This window comes from Elgaria multicarinata, chromosome 1 (assembly GCF_023053635.1).
Source record: "Elgaria multicarinata webbii isolate HBS135686 ecotype San Diego chromosome 1, rElgMul1.1.pri, whole genome shotgun sequence".
NCBI classification, from domain to species: Eukaryota; Metazoa; Chordata; class Lepidosauria; order Squamata; family Anguidae; genus Elgaria; species Elgaria multicarinata.
In genome coordinates, this window is record NC_086171.1 from 36,241,910 (window position 1) to 36,259,021 (window position 17,112).

At 42.6% G+C, this 17,112-nt stretch overlaps 1 protein-coding gene across 2 annotated transcripts in view; it reads right to left on the bottom strand.

Annotated features, from left to right (window-relative positions):
• RBM33 (RNA binding motif protein 33) overlaps positions 1-11,809 on the bottom strand; it is a 105,513-nt gene extending 93,704 nt beyond the window's left edge. For both annotated transcript variants that reach the window (XM_063125989.1, XM_063125998.1), the window contains exons 1-2: positions 11,649-11,809; positions 1,177-1,255 (exon numbers count right to left, since the gene is read on the bottom strand). In XM_063125989.1, the coding sequence (XP_062982059.1) occupies positions 1,177-1,255; positions 11,649-11,676 (107 nt within the window). In that variant the 5' untranslated portion in view covers positions 11,677-11,809. The remainder of the gene's footprint in view (positions 1-1,176; positions 1,256-11,648) is intronic.
• Between the last annotated feature and the right edge of the window lie 5,303 nt (positions 11,810-17,112).

A 17,112-nucleotide genomic window follows, 5' to 3' on the forward strand; every position in this document is an offset into this window, starting at 1 on the left:
GCCATGGTTGATATATCTACACATTTACCTCATTGTACATGCGTACAAACAAACAAAAAGCCAGGGGCAGTTGCAGCTTCCCAGCACATATGTATGCAGCAAGGACTCACACAGCAATCTATTTTATTTCAAACATTTTTTAGACAATTTTTGGAGCTAATTTATTTATTTATTACATTTCTGTATCACCCAATACCCAAAGCACTCTGGGCTACAACCTCACAAACTAACATACAAACAAGAGCAAAGGCAAAAAACAAAACAAAAAATATAATTGCCACATTAGCAAACATACAATTAAATTGAGAGGTTGCTTTAAAATAGGTTCGGTAATCAGCATTCCAATGAAATGAAGCATTGACAATTAAGATCTTAGAACTTCACCTGAATGCTTGTACAGAATGGGAAGTTGCGGCTTAGGCCTCAGTTTGCACCACAACAGAAGATAGCGCTAGCTTTCAGGTCAGTGCCAGCACTCACCCCAAAAATGGCCACAGCTAATTTGGATCCAAGAAAGATTTAAAGGCTACAGGAGCAGGTATGCTGTGTGTTCAACAAAATGGAATTTCGCCACAGAGTTATCTATTTTTGAAAACTACGTTTAGTTAGGAAGCCAAATGCAAATGTAAGCCTTAAGCTCTATTATGTGATGTTCTTCATTATATTACACTTATTCATGTCTTCAAGTGGTATGATGGGAATGGGTCAGGTACATCCTGTAGGGCCTCTTCATCCAGCCTGCAAGCCCACCCTCCTCACCCTGCCTCCCCACAATTAGGCTGGGTTGTTGTTGTTTTTAAAAAAGCTTCCATTAGTGCCAATAGTGGGGATGACAATACAAGTCTGTCTGTGTTATGTGTAAATGTTCATGTGTGAGTTTATGTGTGGATGCAAGAATGGGTGTGTAGATGAGAATGTGGGGCAATCCTGCCATTCACATTGTCCCCACCCACCACTGGAACTTGATCTCTGCCTTTTGGCTGAAGAAGGTTCCTTGTCCTTGCTGTGAGCTCTTTACAGCAGCCATACATTTCCTCACAATTGAGCATTTGACATGCATATGGCAGGCTGATGACTTCATTAGTGCCTGAATTTGTTCTTTAAAAAACCCGGCAGCATACAAGAAAGAGAAATGCAACTCCATGTAAAGCATCTCAACATGAAAAATGCCTTTACCTGTCCCAGTCATCATCTCCAGTTCTCCTCCTCCAGGATCTTTCTGCACCAGGCTTATCAAACTGATCAAAGTCATCATCTGTTAACAAAAGACATTTGAGTAATTTGCACATATGAAGAAAATGCACTGACTGTAAAAAAAGAAAAGAAAAAAGCAGTGCTAATTCTTTTCTCCTAGAGAATTCCTATTTGTTTTTGCAGTGTCCTATGGGAAGAACTGGAAAATATTAGATTTATTAAATTTAAAAATATCATATTGGTTTGTTAGCAGTCCTAGATTCCATTAATTTTCTCAATCCTTTTATGTTGAAATTGCTGTTGCTCACTGCTTCGTTCCTGCTTGTTATTTTAAGTTGCTATCTATTATTATTATTATTATTATTATTATTTATTTATTTATTTATATAGCACCATCAGTGTACATGGTGCTGTACAGAGTAAAACAGTAAATAGCAAGACCCTGTTTTGTTAATCGCCTTGGGGGCTGCACTGCAGATCAATTTAAATAAATCCAAGTTGTTATAAGTCATTCTAAGTTTCACTAATGCAATCCACAACACCCTGTGATGGCAGCACATTCCATGGATTAAAATATACAGGGGCAAAAAACACACAGAATAATCTTAAAGGGGGTCGGGGCAGCAATGAGGAAGATCTACCATCTCATCCACAACCCCATCAGCTCCCACTTTTCATGGCATAAAGTGTGTGTGGGGGTCTTCTTTACGCCTCCCCCACCCTAGCAAAGCAGGGTTTTTTGAAGTTTACCCTCCTGCTCTTCACATGCAAGGGAATTTTCCTATGCCAGGACTCCAGCCTGGAGCAGGTGAGGGACCTCTACTACCGTATTTCTTCGATTGTAAGACGCCGTCGATTGTAAGACGCACACTAATTTCAGTACCACCAACAGAAAAAAAAGCTTTGATTCTAAGAAATAATAAACGAACCTGCGTTTCTAAGACGCACCCCATTTTTAGAGATGTTTATATGGGGGGAAAGTGTGTCTTCGAATCGAAGAAATACGGTAGGTCCGTTTTCAAGGGAATGGAGTAGCTTTGGATACAGCAGGTCCAACGCTGGTTCTGCCTCGCCCTGAGAATATACCTTTGTGGGCTTCCCACCAACTACCACTGGTGGTAAAATGGCTGGTAGTAGCGATTTGCACACACAACTTTCCACAGGTGCACTAGAGGTCACCGCCACAACAGAGGCTGCCCTACTGTCTGGGCATCTTTCTGCAGGCAGAGGCCAGCAGGTGCCCACCTCTTCTACATCCTAGCTCCTTCTAATCATCAACAGCAGGCGGGGTCAGGACTACTCTTAAGCCTGCTGTCTATTAAAACCAAAACTTAAGCAAGTTGGGAGACAGAAAAACTATTTCCTATACTCCTGTTTTGAATTGGGTTGGTGAATGTCTCAGCTGATTTTGAATTGTTTTTAGAATTTATATGTAACATTAATGGAAAAACAGAATATACACTTTAAAAAAATAAATGAAAGTTAACATTAACATTCTACCCAATCCTCATTTTCTATAACTATTTTCTACTTCGTGCAGTGAAAGCATTCCCAACATACGTAGAAGAAGAACAGAAAGCACACGCTCAGCCTCTGCTACCGGGAATATAGAATCCAGGAGCTGTCTTGCCCGTAGTCTGTGGGCAGCAGAAAGCCAATTTAGCTTCATACTTGTTTGAGGGAGTTTATAGATAACAAAACTGTAACTGAACCAGTTCAGAAGCCACCACTCCTACTCTGGGTACAAGTGGCTACACCTAATAGGAAACATGAGAACTGGACACAGCAGCAGCTCTCATAATCAACCACAGCAGGGGCAAAATATTGAGCCCCATACATATAATCTCTTCTGTTTATTCTCAGGTTTGTATTTCCTTTTTTAGAAACTACACACCGTACACAAAATATGGATACACTCTTATGTGCAGACTGATTGGCAACATTTCCTACAAGAGCCCAGAGTCCCAAAAATACTGTTTGCTGTAGACCTCTCCGATCAATAGAAGATCAGACTATTAACTTATAGCTAACATTGATTCCTCAACTACTCAGCTAAAATACGCAGTCCTAAAAGACATAATTCAAGATTGCAAAATTATATTCTTTTTATTATATTCTCATAGCGGTTAAGATTTTAGCTACTATTGCCTGCAGGGTGTTTATGTATGAATAGAGAGACTTTATCTTGTGTTTCCTTTTCCATCATATAATATTTTAGTACTGCTGGATCTGACTATATATTCTAGGGGGTAGAAGATAAAACTCTGGGTAATTTGCAGTAAATCTACAATGATTTCTGACTCCCAATTCTTTAACAACAACTGGAACAAAATGACTCCTATACACACTAATTTATACTGCTGAAAAGAAGAAAGCTGGGTGCAAGGAAGAGTGGATTTTGTGCAGAAGGACTGTGAGCTCCATTTAGTTGTGATACTCAAAATAAATCCCTCAGCTCAGAAGTCTTTAATTCTAAGTGCATGCCTTGCACCAGGCTCCAAATGCTGGATCTCTCGGTTCTAGTTAAAAAAACAACAACCCCTAAACAAGTAGATCCCACAGATCTGAAAACTGCCCACCCCTGTTCTAGGCAACATAACATCCAGGCATGTTATCCATGCACAACATGCAGGTGACATACCTATTAGGGTGGACTGATTTAACACAAGGCAATTTAAATCAGCAAGGAAAAAGGCCAATCTGAATAACATTTGAAAAATGGTGCAAAGTTGGCCACTTAGGCTGCAGTCCTATACACACATATGGCATCAAACTCAATAAGGCTTACTTCTATAAGCCAGTGTGGTGTAGTAGGAAAAGTGTTGGACTGGGAGTCGGGAGATCCCGATTCTAGTCTTCACTCGGCCATAGAAACCCACTGGGTGACTTTGGGCAAGTTACAGACTCTCAGCCCAACATACCTCACAGGGTTGTTGTTGTGAGGATAAATAGGAGAGGAGGAGGATTATGTACGCCACCTTGGGTTCCTTAACAAGAAAAAAGCTCGGATATAAATTCAATAATATATTTAAGGCACAGGATTCTTCTGTAAACCATGTAGACCCAGGGAAAAGACTGAAAAGAAGAGATCAGAAGCATTCATTTCAGCTAATAGAAATTACTCCTGAAGTCCTAACAGAGAATTATGGTTAGTGTTAACTATGGTTTAGACAAACCAGTTAAAACTATTAACTATGGTTTGAAGTTGGCTTAGTTCTATAAATCCTTAGGTAGTATGAAATAGGATGCAAGTGCGAACATAAATTATGATGCACTAGCATAAGGGACTTCTAGTGCAATGCCAATGACATTGACTTGCACAACAGAATGCCCTGGAAAACCCACTGTGCCAACTAACACTACTGGCACTGCACTACAGGCCTCTTACATTTAATCAGTTTGTCCAAGTCCAGACATACTAAGTAACCACAGTAAGTTGAAAATGGAAACGACAGAATCCAATCTCCTCTTTGTGGCTGCACCTGAGAAGTGAGGAGGAAATCATATAAGCCCAAGGCTCACTGCTGCTCATACACATAACACTAGACCTGAGGTCCCTAATCCTCTTGAGCTTGTGAGCACACTTGAAATTGAAGAAGCATTATTGTTACCATCACAAAATGGCCTTCATGTTGTTTTATTGCCGTGGCTCTGGAAATGTTTTTTTTACTGGTTGAATTATATTTTAAAGTATTTGTGTTTTCTTGTATTTTTCAATGTTTAAAGTTTGATTATTATATTTTTATACACTTGTATTTTGTTCATGATCCTGGGTGAACCTGATCCAGAACAGCAGTTTATAGTTAATATTTATATAAATAAAAAGTAAATGAAATGGGGACATAACAATTCACTGAAGAATCTATATGAGCTGCACTTGTTGCCAGTGAGTTTCAGGCTACTTGAATATGAACCAGCCCAAGTCCTAAGATTGTCTATGTAGACTCTGATCACATGCCCAGTCGTATTCCCCATTGACTTCGGCGAATATGATTGATAACCTCATTGAACCCAAGATTGGGTTCATCGCTTTTTAACAAGCTTGCAAAGCTAAAGACAGCCAGAACAATTATTAATTTCCATCTGATAGAAAACCAAGCAAGTCATAACATAAATCTTGTCTGAAGAGAGATAAACTTCAGCTGGTACAAAACAGGGCAGAACATTAGTTAACAAGGACTGGCCAACGAGACGATATCATGCCAGCCCTTCTCCAGTTTCACTGGCTGCTAGTACAGGTTCAAAGTGCTAGTATTAACATTCAAAGCCCTAAACAGCTTGGGGCCAGAAGGAACACCTCGTCCCATATGCACCTGCCTGGACCCTAAGATCATCCTCAGGGGTCCTTCTCCATGAGCCCCTGCCAAAAGAAGTGAGGCAGGTGGCTACCAGGAGCAGGGGCTTCTCTGCTGTGGCACCCCGGCTGTGGAATGAGCTCCCTAGACAGGTTCGCCTGGCACCTATGTTATACTCTTTTCAACATCAGGTAAAGACCTTTTTATTTTCTCAGTATTTTAGCAGTTTATCATCTTAATTTTTTTAACTTTGCTGTTTTCAGTATGTATTTTAAATCTGTATTAATCTCTGCATTGCTGCTCGGTTCTATCCTGGTAGTGCTTTTATATTGTGCATTTATACTATGTTTTTTATACTGTTGTTTGTTTTATATTTTGAATTGTCTTCATGCTTTTAATTTTTGTGAACTGCCCAAAGAGCTTTGGCTATTCAGCGGTATAGAAATGCAACAAATAAATAAATAAAACTGGTTGCTTAGAGACCAAAGATGAAGCTTATGTTTTTGGATGGAAAAGAAAAGTTAAAAGGACTAGAGTGAGAACAATTGGAAAGTAGAGCCACCTATCTTTGAAACTGCCTCCCTGCCTTTTGGGACAGACTGGTCCCCACGTTTTGTACCAGTGGGATAAAATAAGAGACTAAAGTATAGTAGGGACTATACTGTTCGTTTTGTTTTGTTTTTAGGTTTTAGTATTCATATTGCCTTTTAATAATATATTTAAAACTACTTATGTATAAAATGAAAAACCTAAATGAAAGGACTTGCGTATATTTGATATCTGTACAATACCTCTCCATGCCATGTGCACATAACTCCCTCCCATGACTACACGTAAGCAGATTTTAAAGATGAAGATGTTCTGCTTTTAAATGAATGTATGCCTATTTTTATTTTATAAAACTGATTTTATTGCTATTGTTTTAACTGTTTTAAGTTGACATTTTAATTAATTGTATTTGATATTCTGTTGTTTTAAAAAATTACTTTGTAAACTGCCTCAAGGAAACTCTGCCTCGAAATACAGTATGAAGATATTTTAAATAAATATCCACATGCCCCCTCTCATCTCAGAGCACCATACATACACACCCTTTCTCACCCTGGATCACCACCCATACACACCACCACCCATCTACTTACACAGATTAGCACACCCACATCATACATACCTACATACACGCACCATGTTTCTCAGTTCTCCTCCTCGGCAGCTGGTCATCCCCCCCTTTCAATGCCCTCCCCAGCCAATTGTTGGTTCCTCACCAGTCTCCCCAATCTATCCACAGCTTACCAGGCATCAGCCTCAGCCAAGGAGTCCTTTTTCAAAAAAATATTTTATCAGGTGGTCAGGGTGCACTGCAAAGCACTGTGCCACCTGTCATTGTTTTATGAACCGCCCAAAAAGCTTTAGCTACTGGGTCAAATACAAATGTAATAAATAAATATAACATATTGTACGAATCCCTCTGGGCCCTATCTGAGGAAGTAAATATAGCAGGCTTAGAGATGTGAAGGCCTGGAAAAACAGAAAAAAATGGGGGAAACCTAAAAACATTCAGGGGGAAAACATTTTTCCCCCAAATTTTACAAAAATTGCTGCAGAAAAAAAAAAGAAAATAATTGTTTTAATTTTTTAATATATTTTCCCCAAGGACTTCGCATTTCTAACAGGCTGAAGGCCAGTGCTTTACAGTATATTCACCACCCGTTTTTTAAAAAAGTATTTTTATATAAAAAATCAGTGGGGCAGCAAGTGCTGAGGGAGTTGTTTGCTGGTTCAGTGGTGCCTGTGGCTACATTAAACTATGGTTTAGTGTTATGTGCAAACACAGCCATTATGTTGTAAAATTAAACTTTAAAATGGTCCAAATACATCACTTGGTAGGCAAGAGAGAGACAGGGACCTATGTCCATTTGCTAATGATTCATTATTACATTGGGCTATGAACCTCACTCAAGATGGTCTTTCATTCTTCTATGCCTGCTTCATGTCATGATGCCATCGGCTATTCTGCCCAGCTGTTAAAATACGCCAGTTTTTATTTGAAACAAGTCAGCTAACTAGGCCCTCTGTGGCATCAACCCAATGTATGGATGTCCCCTTTGGCTGCCACAGGTTATGTAATATCACAGAGGGAGTCACAATCTAGAGAGCAAGAATTTATTGTTTGGAGACATTATGAATTCTAAAATCCATGTGTAGCTCTTGACTAAATTAAACAGCACTGGTGTGTATTTACACCACAGACTTTCAAATGGGATTTTGCAGGTTAAAGAATTTAAGAGGCCTTCACTAGAAAGACTACCAAGTAGAATTTGGCCAAATTATAATTTAGAAACATGGTGTGCAGCACAATTCTATATTTACTGAGAAGTATTTTCCACTATGTGCAGTGGTGGGGGCTCATTCCCTAATAAGTATGTTTAGGATTGTAGCTTTAGTTTGTTGAGACAGGGAACCTTATTTAAGACTTCTTGTCTTAAATATGCAGAATGGAATTTATACTACTAAGCCTTATATAAAGGGGATGCATTATTTAGTTTATTTATTTATTTAAAACATTTATATCCTGCCTTATATTATTAAGATCGCAGAGCGGCATACAGATAAAAGCATACAGTATAAAACAATTAATATGCACAGTTAAAACAGTTAAAACAATGTGCCATCTTAGTGGATTTAACCATCAAAGGCTTTGTTAAAAAGCCATGTTTTTACTTGGCATCGAAATAAAATCAGTGCTGGCGCGAATCTACGAGGTTCACCAAAATGTTTTTAGCAGCCACTACAGCTGGAAGATAGCAGTGAGAGTGGTGGACTAATATATAATCTGTTTCCCTACCCCTGTATCATCTCCAGAACTGACAACAATTGTTTCTCAGTGCTCCTCCAGGCCTCAACACATGCTGGGTATTTTTGTGAAACATCTTTCAACATGTAGGGGAAAAAAGTTGTACATCTCTAAAATCACAATGCTGATTGTGGTTTTTGAAAGTTCAGCAATTGCTTTAATTAAAAATGAATCTAATGAATAAACTAGCAAAGTACGATAAAACAACAACAAAACAAAAACATTAAACTAGAACAGCGAGCTGACAATATTGTCCCTTCTCCTCTTCCCAACACAAACTCATGTATTTATATTGTCTCTAGTGATAGGCTTCCAACACAGCTTACATGAATATCAGCTGAAAAGCAATCTGTAAATATAAAATAAATATAAAAGATGAGACTTCAGGCAATAGGGTTGGAAACCATTTAGATTTCTAGGAGCTAGGCCCAAATGTTTTGAACAGAAAAACTACACTTTGGGTGCTATACTATCCTAAACATGGCAGATGGACTCAAGAAACTGTATCAAGAATTTCTCCACAATTATATCAGACTTCTGCCCAAATGCTGACCCTCCCCTTTCTTCCTTTCTATCAAGGTGCAAAAGAAACAGCACTGGGTTGAAGTGAGTCCTCTCACTTTATGACATACACGGAGACCCAGACTGCCAAGGATGGAATGACAGTCGCATGCTCCATTGCAATGGGTTATGTATCGCTTGTCAAGAGATGCCATTTCGGTAGAAAATACATTCTTTCTTCCTTGTATAGGGAGTAGATTCTAAAGCACTGGGTCCTATGCATCACAAGATGAAGATCCATACAAATAAGGAGTGGAAGGTTTCTACCTTTCTGCTAGGTCTTGTTAACCTTTTGTACCAGTGTGCAGATCATGACCATGTGTGGAAGCACTCAGTGCAGATTATAGCAGGGGTATGCAACTTCTGGCCCTCCAGATGTTTGGCCTACAACTCCCAGCATCCTTCACCATTGGTTATGCTGGTAGGAGTTGTAGGCCAAAACATCTGGAGGGCCTAAATTGGCGACACTGGCTTACAGGCTCAGGTATTACAATTTTGCAAGGTAATCAACATCACCAGGCAAGCCTCAGCTAGATCTCTATAAAGTCAGGAGCATAGAATCATAGAATAGCAGAGTTGGAAGGGGCCTACAAGGCCATCAAGTCCAACCCCCTGCTCAATGCAGGAATCCACCCTAAAGCATACCCGACAGATGCTTGTCATTATCTGTCGGTTAATTTTTGTGAACCGCCCAGAGAGCTCCGGCTATTGGGTGGTATAGAAATGTAATAAATAAATAAATAAATAAAATTATGCTTTAAATATTTAAATCCACAAGAAACAGACAGGTTCACAGGCCTAACACTTCAAAGAACTCCAGCCATATGTATGAACTGTTACATGTAGAATGTGTTCTGTTTGCCAGAGACTAAACCAACTCTTTGCCTTATTGGCTGACAAGATATTGAAGTATGAGCTTTTATAGAAGCGATTGTATGAAGACGATGGGTAGAAACAGCATTGCCCTCTCCAAAATGCAAGCTTTCTCCCATGAGTCCAGAAGATTTGACTAACTGGAATATAAAGGTTGCGAAGCCATCATACTTCAGTGCTTTGCATTAAGGAGGTCCCAAATTCAATCCCTGGCAATCTCCAGTTAAAATTATCAGGTAGCAGGTGATGGGAAATACCCTGAAGAGATGCAGCCAGATAGAGTAGACCAGACCTTTCCAATTTAGTGCCCTCCATATGTTTCAGACTTCAACTCCCATCAGCTGCAGCCAGCATGGCAAGTGGTCAGAAATCCTGGGAGCTGTAGTCCAAAACATCCAGAGGGCACTAGGTTGGGGAAGGCTGGAATAGACAATACTACACTGACTTATTCTAAGATAGTTATGTTTTCTTAAGCCTTACATTGTAAGTGTACTTGGTAGGAGTACTATCATTATTAGCATGGTACTTGGTAAATGTTATTTCTTAAATCCAGGCTTATTTCATGTTTTACATTTTTATCCTGCTCTTCCTCCAACACACATAGGACAGCACACATAGTTCTTCCATACCTCCTTGTTCCTAACAATCCTGAGAGGTACATTAGGCTGGGAGATAGTGAATAGTCTAAGATCACTTACAGTAGAAGTTACTCCGAAGTAGGTCCCGCTGAGTTAATGGGAGCTTACTCCTAGATAAGTGGGAATAGGATTGTAGCCTTAAAACATTTGGTAGGCAAGTGGAAACTTCAATCTGTATCTCCCTAATTTAAGCCCAACACTCTTGCCATTAGCCACTACATCAGTATGGCTCTTCTTTAACTTCATTCAAAGTTAAGCATTTCTGCCTTAAATTATTCAGATCAACCCCAGTTCTGTGAGGATTGTAGTAAAGATTAAAACCAGATTAGAGTTTAATTGGAGCCTTGATGCTCACCACTGTTACAGCACATAAACAGAAACTCTTATCACAGTACCAACTCAAATGTTTCACAGTTCATATATATTAGAAGGCTAAGAAGTGAATTCATCCAAGTCTTTTAAGTTTTCAAAACTTGATGACAAATCAAAATATTAAACTGGCTGCTTTGGAAACCGTCATATATCAAAGTTAACTCTCGTGAACTTTCTTACCTCTAGAAACCCTCAAATCCACATAAACACCACTTAGCACCTAGCATCCCACCCCCACGTTGACGGCAGTTATTAAATCCTCTGGACAGCTCCTACACGGAACATCTCCTCCATACATACCTCATTCAGCGTGCCGTCTCCAACATCTACTGGACCCGCGCTGAGTCAAAATAAACCCTGAACCTCCAGCCATCCTTCTCCCCGGAAGCAATCTGTACATCCAACAATCCCAGTCCTCCATCTCTTATGCAATCCCTGCCACTCAACCAGTGGATTGATGCCTATCGCCCGACGCCGCAACAAGACCAGTCCTCATTTTTCTCCCTTCCTCCTCTCTTCCAAGTGCATGTAACCCCCCACCCACCCACCGACAATTCAAATGCCCAACACAAACATGCGCATTAGCCCGAGAGTAAGCCTCATGGGACACAGGGACTTGCTTCCGAGTAAACTCAGAGCGAGGACGGGGAGCCTACACACTCCTCGAGATCAGAAATCACCCGTCCCCTTTGCGCTACCCGACGCCCAAGGCGAGCCCCACCACCACCATCCACGCGTTCTCGCCCTCCTCCTCCCCTTAGGTGGCCCCGCCAGGCCGTTTGGGCCCTCTGCTTATATCGCTAGCCAGCCAGCCGCGCCCCCTTGGCCTCCGCGGGCGGAGGGTCCATCCCGGTCCCGTACCTGCGCCTCCTCCCAAGGCGGCTGCCATGGCGCCGGGTCCTGCGAGGACGCGGTGTGAGAGGCCCGCGACCCTCCTGCCTCTCACGACAACGGTGGGTTGTTATTGTCGGTGAGCTGCCCGCCGCCGATCACAGAACTAGCACAACATGGCGGCCGGCGGCTGAGGGAAAAAGCAGAGAGGCGAAAGGGAGGGGTGTGCGAACGACGCTAATGGCGTCGCGGTGCAGTCTGGGATACCGGAGGACCAGGTCTCGTCTTTCGCTCCCCTCCCCCAGCTTCGCCGGCAGAGGGTGGACTCCGCTGGTTGGTTAACCCGCAGGACTAGGCCGAGAAGCGGCCTCGCACGCGCCTGCGCAGCATTGAAAAGAAGGAGAAGGCGGGGAGGACGGCGTGGGGCGGAGACGCGACGGGCTTTTCGGCGCGTGCGCATAGCAAAGAAAGCGCGACCTTCTTCCTCCCCTCTCTATGGTCTCACGGGCAAAAAAGCTGTAAGGCGATGCGCATGCGTCTACACTGAGGAAGGGGCGGAGAGTAAAGCCCGGAGATTGAAATCGCAAAACTAAAGCGATGAGGCGCATGCGCCGAGTGTGTGTGTTTATTGCTCTGGGTAGATCTCGCTCTCCCGGCAGGGCAGATAGAAGATAATCCAAATTAATCTCTGCTGCTGCTGCTGCTGCATAACGTTCCCTAAGGATGAAACATGGATAAATAGCTGGCATTTAAAGCCCTTAATTCTTTCTACTCCCTCTCTTGCTTCAGTGGATTAATATCCTTAATAACCGCCTGTTGTTATTGTTAATTTAATATCAGTTATTATTATTATTAAATAAATAGCCCCAGGTTGACAGTAGCGGGAACGTACTACATTGCAAGCAGAACATCCGCCAATGTAAGCCTTAATTGCTTGTCTAACAATCCTACAGCCGCCTCACAGTGGCTCTTGCACGCCTGTCTGTTTCTTTCCTGCTTTAGCAGTCTCTAACTTGTTTTGGCTAAATACAGGAGTATAAATCAATGCTGGGGGAGGGGAGAAACAACAACAAATGTTCTAATTAGGAATCAAAGCCATTGGTGGCTTATTTTGCCCGTCAGTTTTTACCCATAAAGCTGCCTTGCTACTGAGTCCGTTTGGTTCAGCAGGATTGCCAACCATGGCGGGCAACAAGGGATCTCCAAGAATTTCCTAGCTTTGCTACCTGGCCAAGACCCATTAAGTTGGCCTTGCCCAACCTGGTGCCCTCAAGATGTGGTGAACTACAAATCCCAGAATCCCCCAGATGGGTTGGGTACGGCTACATTGTAGATATCATGGGACTCTCTGTGTGCAGGCATGTGCTGTTCTTCCCTGTAGGAAAGAAGGCTTCGTCGCAAACATCTTGGCCCCATTCCCATGACCACTTAGCTGCTCCCTTATTGCCATCACCCCCTAGCCTGGAAGGAACAGCCCTATCTCTCCAACTACAGCTGTACTCTCAATTCTTCAACATCACATACTGAAATATGTCACCGCAGAGCGGTAAGCGGCAGTTTCTGCAGCTGAAACTCTCCGCACGGCCTGAGTTCGATCCCAGCAGAAGCTGGTTCTCAGGCAGCCGGCTCAGGTGGACTCAGCCTTCCATCCTTCCGAGGTTGGTAAAATGAGTACCCAGCTAGCTGGGAGAAAGGTAACTGCGACTGGGGAAGGCAATGGCAAACCACCCCACTACAAAGTCTGCCAAGAAAACGTCAGCGAAAGCAGGCGTCCCTCTAGGAGTCAGCAATGACTCAGGTGTTTGCATGAGAGGTTCCTTTCCTTTTTCCTATACACTCCATATCTCCATATAACTTTGGCAAACAACATTTATTCAATTGTTTAGAAACACCCGCTAATATCACAGATGCTTTCCACTGGAGATGGTGGGAATTGAAACGGATCATCAGCACGCAAAGCACATGCTCCACAGCTGTACTAAAGCAGCACGGAATGTAAGTTGTAGTTGTTCAGATGATTTGGCCTACAACTCTCATCAGTTTCACCCAGCATAGTCAATGGTAAGAGATGTGAGACATGTAGGCTAAAATATCTGGGTGGACAGAAGTTGCCCACCCCTGACCTAAAGGGAATCTTTTACAAAGAAGGCAATCAATGTTCCATCACACATCAGAGGATGGGCTCAGATCCTGGTAATATGCGTTGATTCTCACAGGTGGTGTAAAATGGATCTACACAAATTAGAGAATTTGTATCCATACTTATTTGCCGCCCTATAACAAAAAGTGCGAAGGGCGCCTCACAGGATAAATGACTTGGTTTGAAAAATGATTTCAGATGTAAATGTCTGCATCGTTCTGCTGAACAGCATCTGTGTATGTGGCAACGGCCGATTTTGTGGTGACAGAGGAAGGAGAGACCAGGCCTCTTTGGGCCTGTGGAAAAATTCAAACCAGCTTCCCCCTGGGCTCCTTTGATTATCTTCCCAAGCCATCAGATTCATTTGTCAGCCACGCTCCACATTACGCTTCATACCTTGTTTTTAATTAATTTGTTCCTTTCCACAAACAAGTTGGGTAACCTCATCCCCCTGCATCCCACACTACCGTGCCAGTGAGCCAAAAGAGATGCCTCATCCAATATAAAACACAATTTTTTGAAGAGCTATCTTGAATAACCAATTATTGACTTCATTGTACATTGTAGTAGGATTTAATTAAGCGATAAGGCCCATCATAGTGGGGTCTTTTATCTTTGAGATAAGAATTTGTTAGGCTTACCCCAGGAGGTCTTTATCTGAAAGATAAGGGAAAGGTACATAGGTGCCTCCTTGTTAGTTTAAATCCTTTAATTAAAAAGACCTTTTAAAAAATAGTTATTGGTGGTGGAGGTTGTCTTTGCCTCCGCACTTGAGAGATGCAAAACAAGTAAGATGATACCTTTAACTGGATCAACATCTGTTGATGAAAGAGAATGCAAATAGTTCTGTGTAATTACCTGGTTTGGTCTAATATTGTTACTTTTGTGTTATAATATTGTTATATGGTTACTTTACCTATAATAGATTTTATTCTTGGGGACCGATATGCAGCAGTAATCTAGAAAGATCTCTTCATCAAACCTATATGGCTTGGGTCCAGGTTATCTGAAAGACCATATTCTCCCTTATGAGCCTGCCCATGCTTTGAGATATTCAGGGGAAGCCCTTCTCTCGGTCCCACCACCTGGTGCGAACGCAGGGCCTTCTCGGTGGCTGCTCCAGGGCTCTGGAACTCTCTTCCCTGGGAAGCTAGACTGGCTCTCTCCTTGATGTGCTTTTGGAAGCAGGCAAAAACTTCTTTGTTCCGGCAGGCCTTTGGTGAATAATCTGGGCCTCCATCTATATTAAGGACTTTTAAAATTGTCATGTATTTTAAATGTTCTAATATTAATATATTTAATATATTTCTTTTCATCGGTTTTAAAATGTATATGTTTAAAATTTTGTAAGGCCACCTTGAGGCCCAGTATTGGGCAAAAGGCGGGATACAAATAATAATAATAACAACAACAATAATAATAACAACAACATGGTGGTTTAAGGTTGTGACCTTTGCTGGTCAGAACGTGGTGGATCCTAAAGCAAGTGAACCCTGTGACAGCAGTGCCATTTTGACAGCGTCTTATTTAACAAGACATTAGGCCTAAAAAGTGTGCCTCTGCTGGTTTCAGCAGAAAGGATAGTGACTAATATGGGTGTGAAAGCAAAGCAAAGCAACAAGCTGATTGGAGGAGGAGAGAAAAGTACTGTGGAGAAGACTGAATTATTAGGAATTCTAATTAGAGTACGTCCACACTTTTAATATTCACGTCTCAGTTATACTTATTCAGCTTTCTATATAAACTGGTTTTCTTTCTGTTCATACAATAGATGTATGGAATTCCTAGCTGTGTTTGTGGCACTGCAGCCTCCTAAAAGGAAAGACGGGTGACCTCGGTGTGCGAAACCATCTCACCTAACTTTCTTTTCTCCGATGCGGAGGTATCGGGTATATGCATCCGAATGACGTGGGAGAAGTCCAACAAGGTAGAGCAGACTGTCACACTTAAGACAAGTGGTGGATGCCATTTTGGAATTTTCCCCCCCATAAAAATAAAACAAGGACTGCCTCCAACTGCACACATCATGGGGAAAGCTTGTAGCCATGCGCACTCCATGTTATGCTAGCTTTCCGCTGGTAGCGAGGTTATTCTTTACAGAGGGGGAGCATTCAACATGCAGAATGGAGTGGTTGCCCTAGAATGCCTCCCAGAATCCTGTAACACCCAAGAGGCCTCTGCCACTGGTCCAAGGAGACAGCACTTAGCTAGATGGACCAATGACCTGACAAGTCTGTGTTGTTGGGGTTCTGCAACAGGCAAGTCTATCTGGGAAGGGTTCCCTCAAGGTAAAAAGTTTGAAAACCACTGGGGCTAAAGCATCTGGGCAGCAGTGGTATTCTAAACCACGCACGGGGTAAGGAAAAAGATGGGCAAGGATCAAGGGCTGGAGCAACTCCACTATGAGGACAGGTTACAACACCTGGGAATGTTTAGCTTAGAAAAAAAGATGAGGAAGGGGAGACATGACAGAGGTGAACAAGATTATGCATGGTGTGGAGAAAGTGGATAGGGAGACATTTTTCTCTGTCTCTCATAAAACAAGAACCCAATAGGGTCATCCCATCAAGCTGAATGGTGGGAGATTCTAGACGGATAAAATGAAGTACTTTTTCACACAATGCCTAGTTAGACTACGGAATTCACTGCCGCAAGATGAAATGATGGCTACCAATTTGGATGGCTGTAAAAAGGGATTAGATAAATTGATGGAGGTTAAGGCTATCGGTGTTACTAGTCCTGATAGCTGTATGCCACTTCCAGCCTCAGAGACCGTATGCCTCTGTATATCAGGAGGGAATCTACACGTCGTACTGAAGGCGCTTGCATGCGCCCCCAGTACGCCCCCAAAACGATGGTGTAGATTCTGCCTACCTGCAGCCCAGAAGTGACGGAGGAGGAGGAGGCTGGGGAATCCAGCCGCGTCCTTGCCGCCGCCGCCGCCGCCTCCCCGCCGGCCTCCTGCTGCCGGGGTAAGAGCGACCCGGGTCGGAGAGCTCCGCTTCCGCTTCCGCCGAGCTCTCCGACCCGGGTTGCTCTTACCCCAGCAGCAGGAGGCTGGCGGGGAAGTGGCAGCGGCAAGGACACGGCCGGATTCCCCAGCCGCCGCCGCCTCCTCTGTCTCTTCTGGGCTACAGGTAGGCAGAATCTACACCATCGTTTTGGGGGCGTACTGGGGGCGCATGCAAGCACCTTCAGTACAACGTGTAGATTCCCTCCAGTTGTTGGGGAACATGACTGGGAGGATGCTACTGCACTCATGTCCTGCTTCTGGGTTTCCCACATGTAGCTGGCTGGTCACTGTGTGAACAGAATGTGGACTAGATGGACATTTGGCTCCACTTATATTCTGAG